The sequence below is a fragment of the Coffea arabica genome, chromosome 8e (assembly GCF_036785885.1).
Source record: "Coffea arabica cultivar ET-39 chromosome 8e, Coffea Arabica ET-39 HiFi, whole genome shotgun sequence".
NCBI classification, from domain to species: Eukaryota; Viridiplantae; Streptophyta; class Magnoliopsida; order Gentianales; family Rubiaceae; genus Coffea; species Coffea arabica.
In genome coordinates this window covers 47,897,341-47,922,741 of record NC_092324.1, presented here as the reverse complement: position 1 = coordinate 47,922,741, position 25,401 = coordinate 47,897,341, and the positions used below count along the sequence as shown (strand labels likewise).

General features: G+C 34.9%; 2 protein-coding genes, 1 non-coding gene and 1 pseudogene across 4 annotated transcripts; 1 reads left to right on the top strand and 3 right to left on the bottom strand.

Annotated features, from left to right (window-relative positions):
- The first annotated feature begins 493 nt into the window (after nucleotides 1-493).
- LOC113706170 (receptor-like protein 7) lies at nucleotides 494-4,768 on the top strand. Its single transcript, XM_027228062.2, has 2 exons — nucleotides 494-3,586; nucleotides 4,541-4,768. Exon 1 carries the CDS (start codon nucleotides 494-496, stop codon nucleotides 3,530-3,532), a length of 3,039 nt encoding a protein of 1,012 aa, XP_027083863.2. The 3' UTR covers nucleotides 3,533-3,586; nucleotides 4,541-4,768.
- Nucleotides 4,769-7,841: 3,073 nt separating this feature from the next.
- On the bottom strand, nucleotides 7,842-11,793 carry LOC113706169 (cyanogenic beta-glucosidase-like; annotated as a pseudogene).
- Nucleotides 11,794-20,907: 9,114 nt separating this feature from the next.
- LOC113705500 (thioredoxin-like protein CITRX, chloroplastic) lies at nucleotides 20,908-24,570 on the bottom strand. 2 transcript variants are annotated; one of them, XR_003451896.2, is made up of 5 exons: nucleotides 24,022-24,570; nucleotides 23,654-23,776; nucleotides 22,996-23,093; nucleotides 21,679-21,759; nucleotides 21,240-21,351 (listed from the first exon to the last, which is right to left on the bottom strand). XR_003451896.2 is itself a non-coding variant. In XM_027227364.2 (4 exons), exons 1-4 carry the CDS (start codon nucleotides 24,253-24,255, stop codon nucleotides 21,235-21,237), a joined length of 555 nt encoding a protein of 184 aa, XP_027083165.2. In that variant the 5' UTR covers nucleotides 24,256-24,538; the 3' UTR covers nucleotides 20,908-21,234. The 2 variants fall into 2 exon arrangements, 1 of the variants encoding a protein (XP_027083165.2); XM_027227364.2 differs by lacking the exon at nucleotides 22,996-23,093 and having other exon boundaries at nucleotides 20,908-21,351; nucleotides 24,022-24,538.
- Nucleotides 24,514-24,585, bottom strand: TRNAW-CCA (transfer RNA tryptophan (anticodon CCA)). Its single transcript has one exon. It is a non-coding gene; the product is annotated as a tRNA-Trp (tRNA).
- Nucleotides 24,586-25,401: the final 816 nt, after the last annotated feature.

Genomic DNA, 25,401 nt, shown 5'->3' with positions numbered 1-25,401 from the left:
TTTTTGTCTAACAGTTTTCTAGTTTACAGCAAAAAAGTTGTAAGAATTACGTCAACTGTTTTAATTAGATATAACTCAACTTAGAGACCCTATTCCCATGTCTTCTCAGCTTTTAAAATATGCTTCTCATAAATTTCTCTAATACGGAGAACAGGAGCAAGCATGTTAAGTCTTCCTCCAATGCGTCATGGAAGACCTGAAGGAAGCCATGTCAAAGACTCTGCAAGAAATTTAAGTCAAGTAATTTTGTCACTATTCGTTTAGTCAAGTCTTCCAAGTTAATATTCCATCCACAAATTTTCCCAAGTTGAGGGGTAAATTACTAATTGGGTTTGGAGCATGGTGTCATATCTTTCAAAAGTAGGTGATGGATAAGAATTTTTGGTCATTGCAAGCAGAAGAGTGAATTCGTATACTAATTGGTTGAAAGTTGAAACTCAAGCTCTATAAAAGACTCATTTTCGCCCTTCTAAATTTTATCAAACAAACCCAAATGGAGAAGCAAAATTGGCGTTGTATAATATCAGTTCACCTTCTCATACTGCATATTGCAATTGCATCCTCTTTTTCGGTGCATCATTTCTGCCACTATGATGAAGCTCTTGCATTACTTCAGTTTAAGGAGCAATTCAAGATTAGCGCATCCAATGAATTTTCTTCCGACTGTAGTTACTTTGGTCAGCATCCTTATCCAAAGATCACATCTTGGAACGAGAGTACAGATTGCTGCACCTGGGATGGAGTCACATGCCATGAGATCACTGGTCATATAATTCAATTGGACCTCAGCTGCAGCCAAATTGAAGGAGTCATCAGTCCTAATAGTAGCCTCTTCGGCCTTTCTCAACTCCAGAAACTAAACTTGGCATACAATGATTTCCAGCAATCGCGAATTTCGCGCCAGTTCAGTGGATTAACACACCTGACACACCTCAACCTCTCAACTTCAAATTTCAACGGCCAAATTGCATCAGAAATATCTCACTTGTCAAAGTTAGTTTTGCTTGATTTCTCTCTACATCCCCCAAGCTCCGCAATTTTAAGACTTCAAAAACATGATTTTCAAATGCTTCTACGAAATTTAACCAAGATAAGTGTGCTTTGTCTGTCTGCTGTACACATAGCATCTGAGGTTCCATTAAATTTTTCTTCATCCTTAACATATCTAGATCTTAGCAGTACAGGAATGCATGGTAAGCTCCCAGATCATGTTTTTGAGATACCGAACATGCAGGCGCTTGTATTAGGTAGCAATGAGAACCTCACCGGTATTTTACCTAAGTTCAACTCCAGCATATCTTCTTTGGAAGTCTTGGATCTCAGTTCTACCAACTTGTTTGGTGAACTTCCTGTTTCAATCGGCTGCTTGAAATCCTTAAACTCCTTGATATTATTTGGCTGTCAATTCTCTGGTTCTTTACCCGAATCCATTGGCAACCTTTCAAAACTCACTGACTTGGTACTGGGTTCCAACAATTTTGTGGGACAAATCCCAAGGAGTATTTCAAATTTTGTGTCGTTGAAGACATTAGACCTTTCAGGCAATGGATTTCAAGGTCCAATTCCAGATTCTTTCAACAATCTCCAAAAACTAACCTCTCTATCACTTTCTTATAACAGTCTAGCTGGTCCATTGCCACCTTCAGTTGTCAACCTTACAGCGCTTGTAGACGTAGACATCAGATTCACTTTGCTATCTGGTCCACTTCCTGCGAATGCATCTGGGCTCCAAGAACTCATAAGTTTAAAGATAACCCATAATTTGCTCAACGGCACACTTCCACCATGGTTGCTTCACCTTCCAGCAGTGATTTTCTTAGATCTTGCATTTAATCATTTCACTGGACAATTGCCAGATTTCACAGGAAATTCTTCATTGACTTTTGTCTTTTTGGATCATAATAAATTGCAAGGTCCAATTCCCAAGTCAATATCTACACTTAGGAACCTAATATGGCTTGACCTTTCATCAAACAATTTAAGTGGCATTGTTGATTTGATTATGTTCTTGAATATGAAAAACCTTGTTTACCTTTATCTTTCCTCCAATAGATTAGCATGTAGGATCGACAACGATGTCTCACTTCTCAACCTTGGACAGTTGGGATTGTCATCTTGTGGGTTAAAAGAATTTCCAGGTTTCATTCAAAACTCTAAGAGTTTGTCATATTTAGACCTCTCCAGCAACAACATTCGTCAAATTCCCAGTTGGTTGACTTCCACGGCTTGGGATTCACTAACTTACCTAAATCTGTCTTATAATGCTATATCTACTCCTTTCATACCACCTTGGAAGAGTATTACTGTATTGGATGTTCGATCAAATCAGCTTCAAGGTCCGCTGCCAATTTCAATATGCAATTTAGAAGTCCTCTTCTTTCTTGACATGTCTGAAAACAAATTCAGCGGTGAAATTCCACGTTGTTTCGGAAACTTCAGTAGCGGACTGGCTGTGCTCAATCTGAAAAATAATCGCCTTCAAGGAAGCATTGGTATGATCTTTGCACCGAAAAATGGTTTGAGATATCTTGGATTGCAGGGCAACCTTTTTGAAGGGCAGTTGCCAAGATCTTTGGTGAAGTGTGAAAAACTGGAAGTCTTTGATGTAGGGAATAACAGAATAAATGACACATTCCCTACGTGGGTGGAAAATCTCAAGGAGCTCAAAGTTTTGGTTCTGAAATCGAATCGATTCTTTGGAACCATAGACAATAATTTCAAAACAAAAAGCAAATTCAAGAAGTTGCAAATTATGGATCTATCCAACAACGAGTTCACCGGTGTTGTACCTATCAGGCTTCTAACAAGCTTGAGAGCAATGATGAATTCAGACAGAACTGAATCAAGGGCAATGTACTTGGACGCTGGCTATATCTTTTATGACAATGATTACAGATATTCGTTAAGCATATCTGTGAAAGGGCTATCAATGGAATTGCCCCAAATCATAACAACTCTCACAGCCATTGATTTATCAAGCAACAGATTCAGTGGAGAGATTGACGACGTCATCGGTGACCTGGTTGACCTCAAAGTTCTGAACTTATCCAATAACAGATTCTCTGGCTATATTCCCTCCTCCTTTGGGAATTTGAGTTCCCTTGAATCACTGGACATCTCTTGCAATCAAATTGATGGAGAGGTCCCACAGCAACTTACAATGATGACCTCGCTTGAATTCTTAAACCTCTCACAGAATCATCTTGTGGGACGCATTCCTCAAGGTAACCAATTCAATACATTTTCCAATGATTCATACAAGGGGAACGTGGGACTGTGTGGACTCCCACTAACAAAGAAGTGCAGCGAATCTGATTTTGAGGTGCCACCACCACTTCCTATAGATCAAGAAGAAGAGCAATCAGATTTCTTCAGTGGATTTACATGGAAACCGGTGATTATAGGGTATGGTTTTGGAGTTGTCCTTGGACTCGCTTTGGGATGGCTAATGTTTGCAACAGGAAAGCCACAATGGGTCGTAAAGTTTGTTGAAGAAGCGAGGTATCAACGGAGAAAACAGAAAACTCGTTAAAGATCCAATCCAACTACAGTAATGGAGCAAAGCCTTTCTGTATGTGCGTATCAGGTATTGCACAATCCGCATCTGGCCATAATTTTATTTAACTAGAATAATAGTACTCACTTGGAGCTAGTAAAAGGGTTTTGGTCCGATCATCTAATTAATTCTGCATGTCTCTTTCATTTTGAAAATAATTTAATCTCAAAACTGTTTAAGTTATTTGTTTCACCAAAATATTGGTAAAAGGATGTGAAACAATCATCTAGAAAAGTTATCAAGAAATATAACATATATTAGTACTAACGTTGATTAAAAAAATAGAAAATTCATCTTGAATCGACAATGGATAAACCTTATTTTCTTTTTTTTTTCTTATTTCCTTTTGAGAAATTTAATCGTTTCTCATTTATTATTTTTTTTTTTTAAACTCTTTCTCGTCTTTTCTTATTTCCCCATCTCTATGAAACAAACACAATGATACTAGAAATAGGGAATGCATATTGTAAAAGTACTCAATAAGCTAAACTGTTGAAGTTATTTTGAGGTCAATTTGATTAAATTCCATTAAGCAAGTTCACATACATTTTTAGATATGACTATACACTTTCCTAAGGAAAAGAAGTAGAATTTCCACACTAGTTGATATTTGTTGACAATGTCAGGCCATTATGTGTCTTTTTAAGGTTTTTTTTTTTTTTGAGCATCTTTTCAAATTTTAATAAAGGAAATAAATACGAGTTATTCATGTGAACCCTATGACTTTCAAAAGTATTTAAAATCCATGAAGATTTGGCCGTTTCTCATGTAATGGATGGTGACATGGAGAACTTGGATGGTGTAGTTGCCATTGGAGTAAAAGGAAAGAGAATTTTCCTGAAGTCCCTTTTGATAGAGAATTGCTCTAGCAGATGTACTATTTGAAGTCCATGAATATGCATAATCCACAGCTCTTTCATGAAATGGGGAAAATTTTGAATATTGGCTTACTCGAGATCTTAAAGCCGTGCTGGTTTCTTGCAGGAATGGCTCAGGATAAAGGAGAATTGGAGCTAGCTTGCTGTTGAATGGGGCATAGAGTTTTAAGTGTGTTAGTAGTGGTATAATATCGTTTTTCCTTTTGTGTTCGATTTGTTGGCTTTATAGTTGATTGATGTACTTAGAAGTGGTCTACGTCCGTGTGTAAACTCTCTGTTCTTATCAATAAAAGTGCTAAGAAGTTGCCACCAAAAAAAAAAAATTGGCGTTCAATTCTTTTTTTTTTTTTTTTTTTTGGGTGGGGGATGGGGTTTTGGGTTGGCTTGGGGGTTTGCACATTCCTTGTGAACGAGATAAAAAGGTTTCATTGATAGTTTTAACTTGCAATGCCTATGTTTTTGGATAAATTACTGATTGCCTCCTAAGGTTTCATCTATTAATACAAGACCGCCACTTTTACATTTTAAAATATCTGTCGAACATACTTAAAATTTTATGTAAAGTGAAATTTTGATAAAAAGTAGTCTCCACAATGTTATTAGTTAAAATTTCAATCTTACCCTTACTACGTATTGAATATAACAGGGTTGGCCGCTTTTGTATAAAATCATATGAGGATTAGATGGATTAAGTGAACATCGTCATTTTAGTACACTAACTTATGTGCACGTCTAGTTTCCTTTTTACATAAATTCATAGATGGATTATGCAGTAATATGCGAAACCACAGTGGATAAATAATAATTTGATCCTTTTTCTTTTCTTTTCTTTACTTTTTCTTTTTATATTTTCCAGTAGGGTAGGAGGTTGGGGATGGGTAGTTGAACACTTCACTTCATTTTCTCCCTTTCATATTCTAGGGATCAAAGTGGGACATATTTTATACTTTAAAAATTGAAGTATCCCACTTTGAAACACAAGAATCCAAGTGAGAATTTAAGTATAATAGAAAAGTGTAAAGTATAATAAACCCAAAAAATATATGAAAATAACTTCAGCATCATGCAGACCTCTCATGAGCAGGGGATATAAGTAACTTTTTTTTTTTTTTTTTTTTGGGATTTAAGGAGAAACTCTAAGCTTTATAATGAAAAAGAGAAAATAGGAGGATTTGAGAGTCAAACCAAGAATAATCTCTACTTACCAACTAAATTGCGCCTGCCCCAAAACAAATAACTTTCATGAAAAAGGAAATCCTGCTCTTGAATCAATGCGACTTCTCTTTGTTAACGTGAAGAATAAAAGTACAAAGACTGCAGGTTACTACACGAATTGCATGCAAACTCAGTTTTAACCAGTTGAAGGTACGTAGTACTATGACTGAACATCATTAAGTGATAAGTGAATATTTTACATGTGTTTCATATGATTACATGTAAAAGCTTTTCGTGTTTTTAGGTGTTCATAGCCACGTCTAAGCCCTTTTTGGTGTAAAATTGCTTCAAGTGTTACTTAGTGAGCCAAATGTGCAAAATAAGTGGATTAATGCATAAATATGTGATATTTTGTAGGTTATTGGTGCATGAAACACTCACTTAACTTGAAGAAGATGCAATGTGTATCTTGGAGGATAACGCATAAGTGAGACCAGAAGAGAAAGTTGCACGACAAAGGAAGGAAATTGAAACTGGAAACAGGGGAATTGGATCCGACCTCGGATTGGAGTAGAAAACCAAGGATCCAACCTCGGATAAAACTTCTGTAATCAGAGGCTGTATCCGAGGCCATGATCCGAGCTTGGATCCCTTCAATAGAGGCCTCGGACCTTGCATGCAAAATATGTGAAAATTTGAAGAAACCTTACATCCGAGCTCGGATTAGCTTGGTACCCCTTGAATCCAAGGGTTCAGATATTTCTCTCTCCTCAGCAATTTGTAGAACAATTTGTATACATTTCACACTTACTTTTTTTACTCTTGTTTCACAACAAATTTCGATTGAAAAGTTGGCAAAGCATCTTGTACACTTGAAGAAGGAATATTGGAGATTCCAATGAAGGGCATTTTTGGAAGAAGAAGAAAAAAACGAGTAGAAAAACACATTATAAAAAAGAGAGAAGGGAGATAGGAGGGGATAGAGAAGGGAAGATATAGAACTTTTCTGTCTTTTCTCTCTAGCTTAACTTAGTGATAATTTTAGATCAAGTTTTCATTTCTATTGAAGAACTTAAAAAACTCTTTATGTAATCATGTATTTTTTATAGCAATGAAAATGATGGAACTTGAAGATCATGTTTCTTCATTTGAATGAGCATTTCTTCTCCTTTACTCTCTTTACTTGTTTCACTAATACTTTGTTACATGGAAGACATGAGCTTTATTGTTAAATTTACTATGTCTAACTAAATCTTCTTGTTCTAGGGATAGATGAAACTATTTGTGCCTTAACTATGGTTGAATAAAGTTAATTATTGCTATATCTTGCATTTGCTAGTTCATTTGTTCATGCTTTAATACTTGTAAATGCTTGATCACTATTTACTAGCCACTTTAGTTGTTGTTAATATATGAAAATAGTTGACAATAATGAAAAATGAATGAAGGAGTAGACACACGAAAGTAGAGGTACATTTAGGTGGATATTTATGACATTTTTTGTCCTTGATATAGTTTAAACTAGAGATTTCACCACGAAAGTAGGGAAATTCTAGTATAGACTAAGTTTGGTTCATTGGCAAAAGCGAGTTCCAATGGTTTGAGTGAAATGCATCCTTAGCAAGACAAGATCATGAGTGATATTTAGTTAATTTATCCATGATTAGGTACATTTAGTGGATTCTATACCCTAGGACACTTGTGTTGAGTTACTTCAAGTTGTTAACTTGCATTATATTACTTTTTGCATTTTGCATGATTAAATTAGTTAAAATTCTTGATAAATTTAGATAATAGAGTGAGTTAGAAACCTTGGTAGTTGCAAGTGATTCCTCGTGAGATCAATCCTAATTCCTGAGTACTACTAACTACGACCTGTACACTTGCAGTGCACGAGGGATTTAGGTCAAAATTTAGAGTGTAGGTTTGGGCCTCATCATTAAGCAATATAAAGAAAGATAAGGATTTTTTAGATGATTAAACACGTTATTAAAGAAATCTACACTGGGTGTAAAACCAACAAATATACACATATGCACGCGCACTTAGAAATAATCAAAGGTTTGACAAAGGCCTTATTAATTCATGACTGAATACTTGCATGCACCAATGAAGAATACAGCACAAATGGTCTTCTGTGTAATCAATTCGAATTGTATCATTTATGGACTCCTCTTTGGTTAGTGTGTCATTAGTGCATACACCTGCAAACAGGCGACCGAAATTGATGAACATATGATCAATAAATTACCTCATGAGTCATAAGATGTAGAATCAACATTGATCTGAAGAACAGGGCATATATGAGTGATTGGTTGATTACCATTCTCCGTGATGTAGATTGTTGGGTTATCATAAACCACTTTCGTGTAGTTCAGAAGGTCTCTGATTCCAGGAGGATATACTTGAAGCCAAAACACACCAGCCTACTAGATTTTTTGAGAGTTAATTGATCATTTGATTTAGAATCAAACTCAAAAATCACAAAATAAAAAAATATACTAAGTTAAGATTTGGTGAAACACGTTGAAATTCTAAAATTTATTTCATTAAGAGAAGAAAACACACACTAGTATTCCTTTGTTCACTCTAATTTAAAAAGGCTATTAGCTTACATCTCTAATAATAATTGGATGGGCATTGTGGCTGTCAAAAAATACAGTAGAAAAGATATAACAATTTTTTGCATGAAACCCATTGACTATGTGATAAATGCATAACTTACCGGTCCAAGACCAAAGGGATTGCCCTCACTATCAGTTTCTGAAAAATAAGAGAAGGAAGTTAATCCATAGACAGGAAATGATATGTCATTCAATATACACGCAGACCAATATAGTGATCGCAGCATTTTTTTTTTTTTTTATATTTCTGCTATTTTTAATTTTGACACATTTAGCAATTTCCAAAGCACAAGGTCATTTGTATGTTTCAATGTCAAAATCAGCCAACGTGTTATGTGTATATATTCGTACTTTCACCATGCCCTTAGTCCCTCAAAGGGTGGAATCTCAAAGACAAAATATAGAGGGAAAAATCATCGTAGTGAGGGAACAAATTGAGGGACTCCAAATCATATATATATAAAAAAAAAATTCTACTATTTAGGCTATGAAACTACACATGAATACATGATGTAGGTTCTTTTTATATTTTTTTGTTCTTTCGGTTACTAAAGAATAAATTGGAATTCACCTGTTGCATTAACTCCAGAATCTGTGAGGTAGCTTGGATATGGTGGTACATAACCTTCGTCAAGGAAGTGGGTGAATGATCCAGTGTAATAATTCAAACCAAGAAAGTCGTACGAACCCTTTAGCTTTCTACTCTCCACTAGAGTAAAACTTGGTAATCTTTCGCCTACTCTTTCCTTCATGGTGTCTGGATAGTCACCAAATGTGACTGGACGCATAAACCTGTGATGATCGGCACGAACTGTAAATTTGTTTCATCTTTTAAAATATGTAAAGCCCATCTGATGTTCAATATCAAGAGCCAAGAGGTCAGCTAGTGATAGCTATCTAAAATATATCTCTTACCATCCAAACGTGAAATCGAGTGTTATTTCTGCTGCTTTCAGGTCATCTTCATTTCCATCCCTAAATGGTAGAAACCATTGGCTATTGAGTGTGATTCCTATAATCCCACCTTGGAGTTCCTGCAGAATAAACAACATCAGCTAATATATTAATTTCTCCTCCTAATAGAACCTTTTAGGCTTCTTGTTTGCTAAATTTTCAATTCAAAACTTGTAGAAGCCATGATGAAGACCACACATGCAACTTATATCAATGGTGTGACCTGATATTTTTGCCTATACAAGTCAACAGCAGCTGCATGGGAAAGAAGTTGGTGGTGTGTCACCAAATACGGTTCTATTCCATCGTCTCCACCTGTGCAATCAACGTTTCCCCATATAGTGCATCGACCAGGTGCCAGATATGGCAAAGTATGTCCACTTTCACTTAAAGACAATGGTTCGTTGAGTGTGATCCAAAACTTAACCCGATCGCCAAAATTCTTGAACAGGATGTCAACATAGTTTCGATAATTAATCCTCCCTATTTAAGAAATTAATTATGAGGAAATCAAAACTGGAAGGATACCCTAAGCCTTAGGACCACATAATAATTAACATCGAAGAATTAATTAATATAGACAAGAACTTGGGCTACTTACACTATTCGGGGACTCAGGAATCCACCATATAGAGATTGTAGAGCTTGGGGAACATCCCAATGAAAAGTAGTCACACAAGGGTCAATTCCTACACGATGGGAATAAAAGGCACATTTACCATATATATCATGCGCTTTTAGGAACTTGAATTTAGTGAAGGGGAAAAAAAAGAATTCAAAAAAATCAATTAACTGTGAAGGGGAATAAATAAAAAAGAGACCAAATTAAATAAAGAATGAGTTGTTCAATAGTATACGAAACTGTTTTCCATTATTTAAACTTTCAATTACATTTGAAAGTTTTAAATATACAAGGAAATGGGAGAAAACTAATTATCATTCATGTTTGTCTTTCTATATTGTATCTTGTAAACCTTTTGCTATGAGAGCATTGATGAAAATTATTGTAGTAGTCAATTCCAGCTTGATTCACACCATCTTTTAACTGTCCACCTGTCCAGTAGTAAGAATGAGTGCATAGAGAGCGTTAGAAGTTCGAATGTGAGAAATCAAAACCTTAAAATTGAAATTACTACTGCATTTAGCAAGTAATGATCACCATTAACTTAATGAATTTTAGCTTTTTCCACTACCAAATTAATCCATTTCACTGAAAAGCTCTGATGTACATATGTTTTGTGTGCATGTGTACGTGTGTGTGTGCCCTGGGAGCTTTTTAATTGTAATTTTAAGTAGAAATTCTCGTAGAAATATGTAGTGCATAAACACAGGAAACTAACTTGGCAATATTCTGCTCCATGCGATTGAGAATCGATAAACATCAAGACCAAGATCAGCGATGATGTTTACATCACCCTGCATTATAAATTAATTAGAAAGTTGTGACTGTATATAATACTTATGTAGTCCCAACCACATATAAAACCAGAAAAAAAGGGCAATTGATTTTTTTCTATACCTGGTAAAGATCATAAGCATTAGTAGCAATGTCCCCATTTTTTCCATCAAAAATCTTGCCTGCAATTTCAAAGTAAAAAAAGAACCAAAAAAAAAAAAAGGGACTGCATGGCACTTGCAATTTCCTTTTCATTTTTTTCTTCTAATTGCTAGACGAACTAATTTGTTACTTGCTATTCCCTTTTCATCTGTTACTGCAGTATTTGTTGGAAAAAAAAAAGCCATATAGAAAATACTAATGCAGTGTTTTTTTCTTTTTTACTAAAAGCTAATGTACTGTTTGAGGATGAAATTTAAGTATCTTGTTCACAACATTCATCTATAGTTACTGCCAGAAGAGGGCAATGTTAATAGTGCTGAAGCAGATTTCTAGTTTGTTCAAATCTATAATCAGCTGATGATCCGAGGGTATCAAATTGTATCGTTTTCGAACAAATAGAGAGATCAAATGCAGACCTGGATAGAGATGAGTATGTGTGTCCCAGATACTTGGTCCTTTACCGTCACGATTCCATGCACCTTCAATCTGGAAACAAAAGAGAGAACTCATAACGTGCAATCATCTTCCGCCAAGATTTTTGGCAAAAGTAAACCGAATATTACTATAGAAACTCAAAATAGAGGTTAGTTAGCCAGCTAGTGGCTGACTGATTTTGCTTGATTAAGATGCAAATGAAAGCAAATTCTTTGAACTTTGCATTGATCTCTCCACATCCTTCACGATGCATGCATGCGCAAAATAACTTGAACATCTTATTTTGAGGTACCAAAAATCTTTATTAACTTATTTAGGAATTTTATGTCCCTCTAGTGTATGTACTTATGTGCTATGGGTTTGAGGGGAAGGAGAACACTTCAGAAACTGGTAAGAAAGTTGATCTTTCCCATTATCAGTAGGCAGCTTCGCCAATGAAGGCAACTGATTTCCATCAATCTTATTTGCAGATAATGCTACCTGATAGGCAGAGCTTGCTGCCCCGAACACGAAATCGCTCGGGAAGCTTTCACGCTTCACTGCACTGCAGTTACACTTGTAATCTGAAGTATCAGCAAAGGCAGAATGAGAAAAAGCCAGAAAACAAAAGAGGAGAAAAAACTTGGTTGCCATGATTTCTAAGTCGAGATGGTGCAGAACAACTGCCCTAGCTTGGGCTTATATATGGCAGAGGTGTGGCAGGAAGTTTCGTTGAAGGTTGCATTACCATGTAGGCGGTTGTTGCTTTTCATCAATCTTATCTCCAAAGAATCAGATATGTAAAGCAGAAGCAGCAGCTTTTTTCAAAATCCCCAGTAGTTGATTTTTGTAGGGGAGCTTCAGCAGTCATTTACGTGTCAGGACCATGCAATTGTTCTGCGAAGTCTGATGTAAGTTCAAGTCAAAGGTGTAAAAATGCAGATTAAAAGTGCATGATCTCGAATGTATCTAACACCTCTAGCATATGCAGGTACGTCTATACTCTTCCTATGTACATTCTACCTCTACAACTATACAATGTCAATCTGCCACAGTTTTAAGTTTCCAAATGCATGCGAGGAATTGCAGTTTCCTTCGTGGATGTCCAATAGGAACTTCTTCAATTGGTTAAGTGCATTTTTGCTAATGATTGTTTAAATCATGTCCTAAGTAGACGTCTAAAGTTCCATAGAAATCATTAGATTTCCTTTAACTTTAAATTTGAAAATTGTCCCTGAGGCCGAAGTTTAAGGGTCAAGTTTGAAATCCCACAATTTAGAACTTCTGTGTTCAACTTCCATTATGTTTATGTGAGTCATTAAATATAACTATACGTTTAGTATTTGTCCTACCATTTATGAGTTAGTTTGTAATTTTACTCATTTCTAAATCAATTTATATTGGTCCCCTGGGCTTGTTGTAATCTTTCTAAAAAAGAAAAAAGAAAGAAATTTAGACAATTAAGCCAATTAAGTCAAACTCACCAGTAATTGACGAGAGAATAACACAGTTTTTTTTGCCCCTTTCCTAGCCTATTCTTTAAGAGGTATGCAGATTGAAAATGTGTAGTTATCAATGGTTTCTAGATAAAACCCAGATGATATACGAGGTGATTATTTCCATCCCAAAGTTATGAATTTATATCCATGCGCAATTTGATCGGGTTTTCTTTCCATGCTTATAGCTTGATTAAACCTGTGTTTTGAAACTCGGACTGGGTAATGACTCGATAGAGTTTAGGGGTTAGGGGTCAATGGGCTCGACTGGTTAAGTTTGGGGGTCGAACCGAATGATGTTATAAATATATATATATTTTTTAATTATATAAAAAATAAAAAGAATAAATATGTACTCATAGTAATTTTCAATCTTTCCCCATATGTCCTGTATATTAAGAGGCGAAATGAATGATAAAGTATACAAAGTACTTTGATGAAACTTTTTTAAGTAAGATATAATAACATTAATGAGTCTCTAATTCCATAAGATGATGAATCCAGAATGAAAATATACAATCATTGTAAAAATGCAAAAAGTAAGGTTGCAAATGAGTAATAAAAGAATTCCATGTGTGTAATTATGATTATTTAAAATATTGAGGGGTCAAAGTATAATATGAGAAAAGTTTTTTAACTTGTAAAGGATTCTTCTTGTTTCTTCCTCTCGTTGCTTCTTCTTTGCCAGTCCACCGTCAAAGCTTTTCGCCTTCCAGTCCCGCATCACAATGTCCAGATCATGTGTTTGCTTTGTGCTTTTTTTTTTCCTTTTTCTAATGGTTTCTTTTTATTTCTTTTAAACTCTCTTCCTCTTCTCTTTCGCTTATATTCCCTTCTACCATTTTTTATTTTAGATCTTTTCAGCATTTCTCATGTGAGATTTCTTGATCTCTTCTTCTTTTCTTCTCATCCTTTCATACATGTTTTCTTTTATTTTTTGTTTGATTTTAGATTTGTTAAAAAGAGTTGTTGTGTTGCTATTAGTCATTTAGGAAAATATAAAAAGGTCTAAGAAAAAAATTAAAATTCAACAAAAATAGAGAATAGCAAAAAACCCGAGTTTTTTTGGGTTTTACCTGTTCATGGTCAAACCGGTCTTTTGACCGGTTTTGACCAAGTTTTCTTTCGTCTGGTGGTTTTGTATACCAACTCGGACCGAAGAATTATCCGGTTCTTAGTTCAATCGGTCGAACCGGCCGGTCCGATCCTAATTTAAAAACAAAGGATTAAACCCAATTCAAAAGTCAAGAAACAGCATATGATTTCCACAAAACTAGTTAAAGCACCAAATTGGTCCATGATAGAAATGTTGGGGAAGCTATTGTGCTAAATTAGTCCTGCGTGCTGATCTTTTACCGGCTCATGTAACAAGAACTTCAAAGAGCCACGAAGGACTTAGATTATTTCAATACATTACAACTCAAGAAAAAAACACTCCCGTGCATAGAGTTGAAATATGAACTAAAACTACTTAATACTCAAATTGAATTCAATTCAATTAGAGATAATAGACTTTAGTTTGCTAACTAATCAAACTAAATTTAAACAACGTTTTATATTTGATAAACTCTCAAGCTTGGCATGAGTTTGATGTAATTACCATAAAGTTAGAATTTATAGATAAGAAATTCAAACCACTCGAGTTCGATTTGAGTTTCACTTCGATAAAAATTTGTTAAGAGTTCGATTCAAGAAATAAACAAGTCAAAATTAACTAAGATATCAAGTTCATTAAAATAATCAAATAAAGCTGAACACTAGAATAATGATTTAATTAGACTTGTTTACACTCCTACTTGTCTAGAAGAATCTTGTACTCCAAAGGGTTTCTTATTTTGACAAGAGGAAGTGGGGAAAGCTGATATCTCCCTTTAAAGTTTGGTAAGCTAAAATCCAAATTTAACTTAGAACCCTATATTTTTTTCATTGTCCAAAAACCAGGAAAAAAAAAAAGTGCCAGTACAGTTGCATTATCTTAGAATCGTAGTTCATTGACCAATCTTCGGTAATATACGGTACTTTATCATATCACTTCGGAAATTTGCATCCATAATGAAATAATTTTATATACACTATACATTATCAGAGTTTAGATAAATAGCGACTATGTATATACATTATCAAGTATAAATTAGTAGTGGAGCCAGCACAATTTGCACTGCATGCATAGTTGCCTAGCTCTATGAATATTGATTAAAAACGAAAATTGTGAGATTCATGTTGCATGTAATACCTATTATTTAACAACTAACATACTGAGATGTAGGAAAACTATTAATGCCCTACAACTCGTTAAAATGAAAAAACGAACTTGTTTATCAAAATACTCACCACCAATCTAGCTCTTTAAAATACCAAGGTTATGATCGCATCGCCTTACCACAATCTGGTGAAACAGATTAGGAGCATGGAGAGCAGAGATTGGTCTTGCAAGCTGCAACATATCTGGAGGGAAGGAAATCGATGTGCAGACTGGCTAGCCAAGGAAGCAATCCGTTTACAGTCAACAGGCGGAAGATTAGAAGAGCCACCGGAAGGACTAAGGGAGTTAATAGGAGCAGATATGATTGGGGTCACAACCCCACGTTTAATACCATGTTAGAAGGCAGTGGCCTCTCCTTTGTATTCAAAAAAAAATACCAAGGTTATACTTGTAATCATCAATTACAGCGATATAATACATATACTACTTGTTTTTTAATTAACAGTTGTAGTCAATTTTCTTCTGTGTCAACAAATAATCCCAGAAAAAGTAAAATTTTTCTAAAACTGAAAACCTACAAAAGAACATTTTAATTTGGTCAGTAGGGACACAACTGTAAATTGCTAGGGTACAAGTAAATTTTTGAAACAAATTTATACCCAAAATTGGAATTTTCCTTTGGCTGGTGAGAACAGGTGCCCCCACTGACCAAATGGCAGCTCCACCCCTATTTAGATATGCATGACAATTAACCTTTTAAATTTGAGATTTAATTTTTATTTGTAACACAAAATTCAAGAAAATATTAAAAAAAAAAAAAAAAAAAACCATCTCGGTCAATGGGTTTCCAGCTGCCCCGGTGGCCATGGCCAAGATACGATCACGTACTTTAACTTAGCTTTTGCATGTCCGGTTCGGATGTTGATAGACGTATAAGTTACATTTGGCATCTGGTTCCTTACTGATAAGAAAGTTATCCCAATCAAACCCGGTTGATGCTCCTGCACAAGTGAAAAACAAGATCATGATCATTGTTATGGTTTTTAACCTGCTGTTGTTTCTTGACAATTCTTTTCAAAAGGAAAAAAAAAGCTATGCTTTCTGTTTCAATTATTTGTTGACCCAATTTTTGACACCATATTTTAGGAGTTCTTTTTTTTTCCTAAAATGTTTTTATTTGTCAAGCCTTGTATATATAGCCATGCCCTTTCACTTAAAGGGGAAAAAAAGGATGGAACGATTCGACAATTCAAATATTTGGGGTTAGAGTACAATGGAAATAGCCCCTAAAACTGATAGATCGATATTTTGTCGTCAATTCTATAATTATTTCCCTCTCTTATCCTACCAAATGTTGCGTTAATTGGCAGATTCTATTTTATTTACTTTTGCTAATTTGTGCTGATCGCAAGGAGTTGGAACAAAAAGTGATAAAAAAGTACAAATTTTTCACTACACTTGCTATTCGGCGTGGTGGCATCATGCTCAAGGTTCAGCATGTTCAGAAAGCTCAAGAATGATGCATGACATCCAGTGTTGCAAATTGAGGTCACAAATCTGCTAGCCAATGGAATTACCGACTCTATATTTTCGGTTAATATAGGATTCACCAAATCAATTTATTTGGCAATTAGTAGGAGAGTTTTAGTAGTAGTAGGAAACAAGAGACCAATTGGGCAAGTTTTTCTAATCTATTTTTGAACAAAAAAGTCGTCAGACTAGTGGGAATGACCGAGGATCTTCTTTTTCTTATTCTTGGGAGTTTTTTTTGGGAGAAGGCGGCAATCATCAGGGACGGCTCGTTGGTTTTCTTTTTCTTTTCTTTCTTTTCGGATTATTGTAGTCTCTAATTGAGAATGCCTTCAACCATTAATTCTGCAATTTCGCGTGGGGTTATTTTCAACAGAAATGAACTAAATCTCTTTTTCTAGTCAAGAAACAACGGAGGATTTGGTTCAATTTAAATTGTGAGATCAAATTGATTTTACTTATTCCTATTATTTTCTGGTATTTATATAATTCCTGCCTTATGTTCCTATTGTATAGTTGTTCCTGCCTTATGTTTTAGACTAATTCAATAATCTAAAACTAATTAGAGGAATTAAATCAGTAATTATTTAATTATTCTTAATTAGTGGTAACTGGCATGATTAGATTTGTGTCAGGGAAATATACGGGTTAATTTGAAACAACTCTCATAAAGTGTTGTTTGGTTAGAATAGGGTTTTTCTAATTCTTAAAACAATTGGAAAATTGAACTCTACGGTGGTACCTAGGATTATTTCGCAATTAGGATAATAGCTAACGGTCGTACCTTGGCTACTGATAATTTAAGGAGAAATTAACTGTCATCGCTTGTTTGGCAATTATAACCTGTTTATCAGTTTATAAGTGAAACTATTATTGCATCGATGATCAATTGAGTAAACCATTTCCAAAGTTAGTACTAGGGTTGCAAACGAATCGAGCCGCTCGCGAGCAACTCGAGTCGAGTTCGAGCTCGAACTCGAGCTCAAAATATTAAACTCGTTAGCTCACGAGCTGGTATATATATATATTTTTTTTATTTTTTTTATTTTTTATTTTAAGTATATATTTTTTTTATTTTTTATTTTTAATAGTAAAATTACATATATATTCTTAATATTTTATTATTTATTAAGAAAAAAAATATTATTTTATTTATTTTTTTAAAAATAAAATAATTATTTTTTATTTTTTCGAGCTCGAGCTCGAGCTTAAAATTGTCAGCTCGTCGAGCTCGAGCTCAAGTTCGAGTTCAATGAAATTATGTCGAGCCTCAACTCGACTCGGCTCGCTCGTTTGCAGCCCTAGTTAGTACTTGGCTAGAGCTTGTCCAATATTATTTAAATCTTAATAATTTGCTATTTAATTTTTATCTATTTATTATATTCAAGCTGTATAGTTTATTGTCATTTTTATAAAATCCCCCGTATCCTGAACTCTAGAAGAAATTAAATTCTCCCGTCCTATTTATCACTAGATTTAGAATTAGTATTCAATTTGTGCAAGTATATTTATTATTGTCCGGGCCTGACAGGTTGTCAAAGACCCAACTGAGCCGGTGAAGATTTTATCTAGGCGACGACGGTATATGTCTCGTTCAACTTGATGTAAGTCCACATTCGTCACATACCCTACAAAGTTGTTTCTGTTCAAGGAATATATGTCAGATTTGGAAAAAAATTATATAAACTGAGGGTTGGGCTGAATACATCATGTAGATAATTTCATAACTTTCCATTTTCCTCAATGGATGTATCATGGTTACACAGTGAAATCTCAAATCTTGTTTCATTGAGTGACTGCACTTGTCTCTTGGCCATGATTTTTCTAAGTAATATTTGCTGGGCTCTTCCAATCTGTGTGTTTAGGGCACAGGGAGAAGTGGATCCAATCTCTGATTGTTGCAAATGTTTTTTATTTCTAGGCTAAAGGATTCACCATTCAGGGGTAGATAAATAATATTTGGAACTTATAGTGAGCCCATTCTTCTTATTTTGTATGCTTATATTGTGTCCTTATATCACAAAATATTTTATAAAAAAACCATTTAAATTTAGTAAATAAACACAAAAAAAAAGTCATACGAAAGATCTTAAATTTACTCCTCATAATTACTATAAATATTTAGACTATGAATGCACGTACTAACAATTATTACCCTCCTTATATTTATACTTTTCCCTAATTAATTTTACTTTTTAAAAAATTTAACACCTGCCTCCTAGACACTCGTCACTTGTCACAGAGACCCTTATTTAGACTATGAATGCACGTACTAATAATTATTACCCTCCTTATATTTATACTTTTCCCTAATTAATTTTACTTTTTTAAAAATTTAACACCTGCCTCCTAGACACTCGTCACTTGTCACAGAGACCTTTTTTTTTTATTTTCAAGATAGCAAAATCACTTGCACAATTCGAGGGACTCAACCACCATACACATTTTTCAAAAGTAGGAAGAAATCCCAATGGAATATGAACACAAGACCTCTAAATCTTAAGATCTGAACCTTAACCACCAAGTAAAGATTTCCTCGACTCGCTATTTGTTTTGGATACCCAAATTATTCCAAATAATATTTCGCTTGCATCATAAACACATTTCCCAACCTACCTTTTTATATTCCCAATCACCTTTTTATCTCACATACATCATATCACAAAAAGTGCTACAGTAATTATTCCAAATAATATTTCAAATAATACACTATCCAAACAAACCCAAATTAGCAGAATGCAAATCATGAAGGTCTTTTATCTTAGTGAGAAGATGATTGGAATACTACCTTCATTGTGGTTATACACATAATCGACCCAAAATAATATAAACAAGCTAGCCGGTAAAAACTAAGCAACTTTTTTCTTTTCTTTTTCACACGAGCAATTTTCTTTTTCTCAATTTCAATATCACAGGACCTTACCACCATGGGTCTGTGAGGGAACAAAAGAACTCCTCTGCTCCAGTTGGAAAAGCTAATAGTATGAAAATAGAATCTTCTTTTAAAGTACAAAACCCCCCAAAAGTAGAATCTCTTTTAAAGTACAAAAACCCCAAGAGCAAATTTAACTTGATTCCCATATGTATACTTTTTCATGGTCCAAACAAAAAAGCAAGTAAATTTGCATTCTTCAAATTGTTGTAGTCAATTTATATCAATCTTTGAGATATACTGTGCTCTATTATTACAAAGCAATGAGAGGGACAGATCTCGTTCATGAGTTGGAACAGTTGAGCTCTCCTAAGTCAATTGCAAAATGAGTTGGAACAGTTGATGAAATTACGATTTTTTGCTTGCTATATACTAGTTACAGATTCTGTTACTAAAGTTCACATTTTCGTTGGTTTTTCTTCTTCGAATTTAATCGTCAACAGTTTGCACGTCAAAAATAAATCTAAGCAGCATTTTTGCAGTGATAAACTTGAAAAAAAAAAAATAATTGATGAATTACAAATAATTTGTACAGCTTCTAATCCATGGGGTTCCCAGCTGCCCAAGCGATCAAATATGCATTCTTTTTTTTTTTTTTGGTCATCAATATGTATTCATGACGTGTTCTCCATGGTTTCGTATGATCCAGGCCGAGTGTTATAGAAAACCCTAGTAGAAGTTGCTTTTCGGCCTTTCGGCATCTGGTTCCTTTTTGACAAGATTTACAGAAGCATATGAATGAAATAGCTTATGAAAATGACGGTGGTCTTTTGCTGAGGGCCTAAGGCCGGCAATAATGCAAGTGAATAAGCAGGACGCTTATTCTCCAAAATTCCTTCTCGGGGCAACATCTTTGCATGTTAGGCAAGATGGAGAAGGGAGAGGGGCAAGAACAGTTCTCAGTGAAATTGTTGCTAAGGGTAAATCACTTTTTAAACTTATCGTAGTTCATTGTAAATTATCTGTACAATTTCTGATGAAGATGTGAAATACATGGTTCAATTACTGCTCCATGTGTGCAAATTGCTCAAAAAGAAGCCAAAAAAAAAAAAAAAAAAAAAGGGAACATTATGTAAGCAGTTTAAGTTATAAGGGAAAGGAGATTCTACATACATACCGCAAATCTCATGCTAAAATTATATCACTACGAATAAAAAATTTCAAGGTATGTTAGCCTCGATTCGAAATTTTGGGCTTAAATTCAAATTTGAGCTCAGATTCTATACGAACTCAAAATCTAAACTCGAACACGATTCAAGAGCTCGAAACTTTATTTAATTCTTGAATTTTAATATTAGATTATCACTACTACATATATAATATCTCTATATAATAAAATAAGAAATATATAAATTTATATAAAATATTAACATATATTTTAAATACAAAAATTAAAAATTATTAGAATTAAATCGAGTTTTAACGAGCCGAATATCTATAAGTTCGAACTCAATTCGATACTATAAATAAATTATAATTCCCATTCGAATTCAAGCTCAAATTCATTGAAAATCGAACTCAAATCGAGCCCTTAACGAATCGAGCCTGAACTCTTCGTTAAGTGCTCGATTCATTTACAGTTCCGCGAAACAATCATAGCAGTAGACTTATAGTAATATCCCCTTGCACTAAATTTCCCGGGAAAGCCTAATCCACAAGACTTCCTCAACACAGTTGAAAATCACAATAATACAAAAGACCTGGCGTATTGGCCATTTTCCAGTACACAGTTAACAGCTGCAAACAGCAGGGTTCTTCAAGACCACTAGCAGCATAGCACATCAAGCTCTAGATGATTTTGAACTATACGTGGCTACAAAATTTTACTACAGCACGATGACAACAATACTAATGGAGCAGTTTAACAATGTTTCTAGAAGCCATTGACGCTTCTTTAGACTACATCATCCAGCAGGTCCTTAATTAACCTGCATTCAAATTTCGTTCTCAATAATATCCCGCATCATCTGTATAGGGATGAGCCCCTCAGTTCTTATTGCATCTTTGCGCGGATCTGGACTGATGAAATATAATGTCGGTAACCCACGAACCTGACATCACATTATAAATCCGTAATAATTTTGTTAAACTAAAAGACTTGACATGAAAAAATGGAAAATTGTAAACTATTCCTAGAGCAACTTCACAACCAAACCAGGTATGGTGGCATGCACTAAGCTTCAAAGCTCTGGAAAGGACCAGTTGCAATGAAATGTAAAGCAACCAAGATCTCACTATAGAAATAGTAAAAGAATGCAGCACAGGAAAACAGCAAGCACTTTCCATATTGTAGCTTATATTATGTATTTAAACAATAAAAGGAGCTCATGAAAAGCAGATAAAAGTGAAGAATCCGAAACAGAAAGCCTCGAAATTACCTGCATGTCACGGGCAAATTCATATTCATTATCTGTATCGACCTTCACAATCAGCACATTGTTTTCATATTCTACGGCAAGCTGCAGCACGACAATACAATAGAGCTCATTAATTATACTACTAGTTGACTGAGGCCACCCAGACTTTGTATGTGAAAGGTAAAGCAGAATTGGTGGAGATTGATTAATGCTATGGTTAGCCACAAATCTAATGGTACATCCTTTGGAAAACATGCATGAAAGGAACCCAAGGGAACCAACTTGCAGAATTGAAATTTCACCACAGCCACAAATCTAATGGTACAGCCTTTGGAAAACATGCATGAAAGGAATCCAAGGGAACCAACTTGCAGAATTGAAATTTCACCACTCATACTACGGACAGAATTGGCTATGATAGATTAATATGACGTCTAGCAATGTTTTATTGCAAAAGCTTTATAGACATCCCTTGATAGTAGATAGAATGAAAATATCGAAATAAAACAGAGTATGGATTAATAAATGTCCCCACTTTTAAACTTGATGGAAGGCAATCATACTTGCATGGTTACATAAGTACTGAACTCAATCATCAAAAGACACCAAATTCACCATTTTAAGTCTTTGAAATAAGTCTCCTAGCTTTCTTTTGACTTTCCAATTAGCACATCAAACTTAATCCAAGAGAGTTGAGCCAAGCAATAATTTACTAATGTGCTCCCTAACTCATTATCTACACTGGAGCAAAATTTAGATTATCTAACATCAAGAGTTCAACTCAACTAAGAAACAAAAATGATTACCATGTAAACTAACCCAATTAACACATAATCCAATATATTACTATATAAGCTATTAAAATACCAACATGTGCCAATCAATATGCTTTGATACACCTCCTCTCAATTCTTTCAGGAGGAGAAATCAGGTCCCAAGAAAGAATTCTTGAGAAAATTAGCTAAAACACATAAAACAAAGTTGAGAGGAAATCTATGCCACATCACACACTCTTCTCAAGCAAATATAAGTTAAGCATCTGAAAACTAAAATCACCTAAACATATTACAAATGCTTAATTTGACATCCAGTTCCAAAAAAGTTACATTTACATGTGCACCATTTGAGGGAAATGCTGATGCCTAATTTGAAGTTGCAGGATTTAATCAAAGGAGAATGATTTATTATTGGCTCCATAATAAAGCTGAAAGTTGGCTCCTTTCAGATGATTGAGTGCAAAGTTCTCACACAATAGCTTCTGGGCAGGTTTTATTTTTCTTTCTTTTTTTTTTTTTTAATCTTTTTTGCAATTTCACTGTTCTTAAAATAAGTATATACTTGTAATATAGATGCCATGGAAGTATGGTCTTTGTCAGCATTCCAGATACAGCAACATTTTGAAGAGAAGACTTTTCATAGTTGCATTTACTGGCTCCCTGCAGATGGTGAATTAATCAGAAACAATCATTATAACTGAATTTTTTTAGAAATCTTTGCCAGTAGAAGTTTTCCAGCAATTTTGTTCAGCACTAGTTTTGCACTTCTCCATTTCAAAATCTTTATTAAACCAGTCTAAAAGCAGATAAACATTCTGTAGCTTTCATAGATGCATCAGTGAAGATTAGGCTGCAATAACAGGGGAGTTTATACTAATGCTAAGTCCTCATCTGGAATTATTTCCACTCTCAAGGATAAAAACTGGACTGAATTCCATGATTTCCCTCCATATTTATCAGAAGTCATGATGTTTTCTTTTTCGTACACGTAATCATGCTGACGTTTCCAATTCTAGCAACAAATTTGAATTCATAATCTTATCATGACAAGCACAATTAAAAACATTTCCGACTTGAGTGAACTAGTTTGTGAAGAAACATTCTACTACAGATTCATCAGGATACGAATCAAGAAAGTCAAGGAGAAAATTTTAAAAAAAAAAAAAAAAAAGAAGTGGCATTGTGCTAACATATAAGTTGAATCCAATTACTATCCATACCATTTCAAGTTCTTGAGCCATCAAAATACAGGGACCACACCATGTTGCGTAGAAATCGATTATTAGTGGTACATTTCTCTCCCCCTTCACCAGATCTTGAACTTCTTTAGCAGACAATTTTTTCTACACAAAGGAAGCAAAACAAAAAACCCCCCAATAAGCCTCTGAAAAACATCGAAAAAAGCTTCCTTTTTCTCGCAGGAAAAAAAGAGAAAAATGAAAAATATACTAGAAAAAACACTTTGTAGTTGTTGCATGCTAAACAATGAATTCTTTGCACCGCCTAATCCCAAGAAACCAGCCACTAACAGAGCAGTAAAATAGCAGTACTATGTAATCAGCTACAAAAAAAGAGTACCGAATATTACCACAAGATAATCCTCTCTGACATACTTGCCAGAAGATGGTATGCAAAGCAACTTTCTTGATGGCTGTTGAGTTGAAAGCAAAGAGGGCCCGTTGGCTGTGGAGATGGGATTTCTGTTGGGGATGGGGTTGAAGAAGAAAGAGCTGGAGTAATGGGTTTGTAGTACATTCATGCCAGAGGGACCAAGACGTGGCGGAGCATGAAAGGAAGAAGAAGAAGAGAGAGCAGAGTGCATTTTTTTTGCCCGCCCGCCGTCCGTTTTCCTCCTTGCCTGGTGCTAAAGAGAGGAAGTCGGAAAAAAGGAACTGCCACCTTATCTGATGTGCGGCATTTCCAGCAGACAGGAGGGGGGGAAAATGGCGCAGAGAGACAGACGAAGAAAATATTGTTGAGATAAAACGACGTCACATAGGTGCGGAGCACAATTAGTGGCATGAATTTGACGCGTTGAAATTGAAAGGCCAAAAAGAGGATCCGTAAGGATCGGGGGTTTTGAACCCGACGTGAATCGAACACGCAACCTTCTGATCTGGAGTCAGACGCGCTACCATTGCGCCACGGATCCGTTGGTGGTGAAACTCTCTTTCCTTTTCTTCTCCGCAAATTTCTATTCCGAAATGACGCTATAATGAACTTAGAAGTTGGCATCTAGAAAATTTCCCTATGAAAATTCTGAAATCACCTAACGAATCCCAGCATAACATTTTACATGGTATTGGCTCCACTAAAGAGGGCATAGCTAATTGCAGTAAGAATAGTTCCGGATGGTATACCAAGTTTTGCACAACTTGTTCAAAATAATACACATATTAAACAATGAAAAGCAACATGAATTTGATTCCAATTGATGTTCGGAGAGCCTGAATTTTTTTTAGAGTTTTTATAGAAAAATGTATTGTAACGATTTGTTATATGTAAGAAAAAAATGATTAAAAAATATGTTCACAGAAAATATAAAAATTTTTTGAAGAAAAATGGCAATCCAAGGTGATGCTCAAACTAATAAATTTTTCTTAAAAAAATATATTGTTAAAGTAAAAAAAAATGCAAAGAAAACAAGAATTTTAAGGCTGTGGACTACAAAGGTAAGAGGGTTGGGGCATTGATTAGAAAAGTATCTCTTATCTCACAGCTCTATGATTGCCAGAAACTTCCAAGCATATTTTTCTGATGCTCTAATCTCACCTCCCTGTAGGCGAGTTAGGCGTAAAATGCAATCACAGTTACAAGTTAGAGGTTCCAACACCCCCGAGGTAGGGGGGGGGGGGGGGGGGGGGGGTGTTGGGTGGGGAAGAGAGGAGGGGAAAACTTCCTGAGCACATAGATCAAGTTAAGAAAACATACACATCAGTAAGTCAAAGCATGAGGTGCTGCTCAACAG

What these genes read in the sequence shown, in the direction of transcription:
- LOC113706170 (XM_027228062.2), top strand. Translation starts at nt 494, where the DNA reads ATGGAGAAGCAAAATTGGCGTTGTATAATATCAGTTCACCTTCTCATA.
- LOC113705500 (XM_027227364.2), bottom strand. Translation starts at nt 24,255, where the DNA reads ATGCACTCTGCTCTCTCTTCTTCTTCTTCCTTTCATGCTCCGCCACGT. An exon ending in TCAGAGAGGATTATCTTGTG is followed by an intron (nt 23,777 to 24,021) that starts GTAATATTCGGT and finishes TCCTTTGTGTAG; the next exon opens with AAAAAATTGTCTGCTAAAGA. An exon ending in TGGCTCAAGAACTTGAAATG is followed by an intron (nt 21,760 to 23,653) that starts GTATGGATAGTA and finishes GTCGTGCTGCAG; the next exon opens with CTTGCCGTAGAATATGAAAA.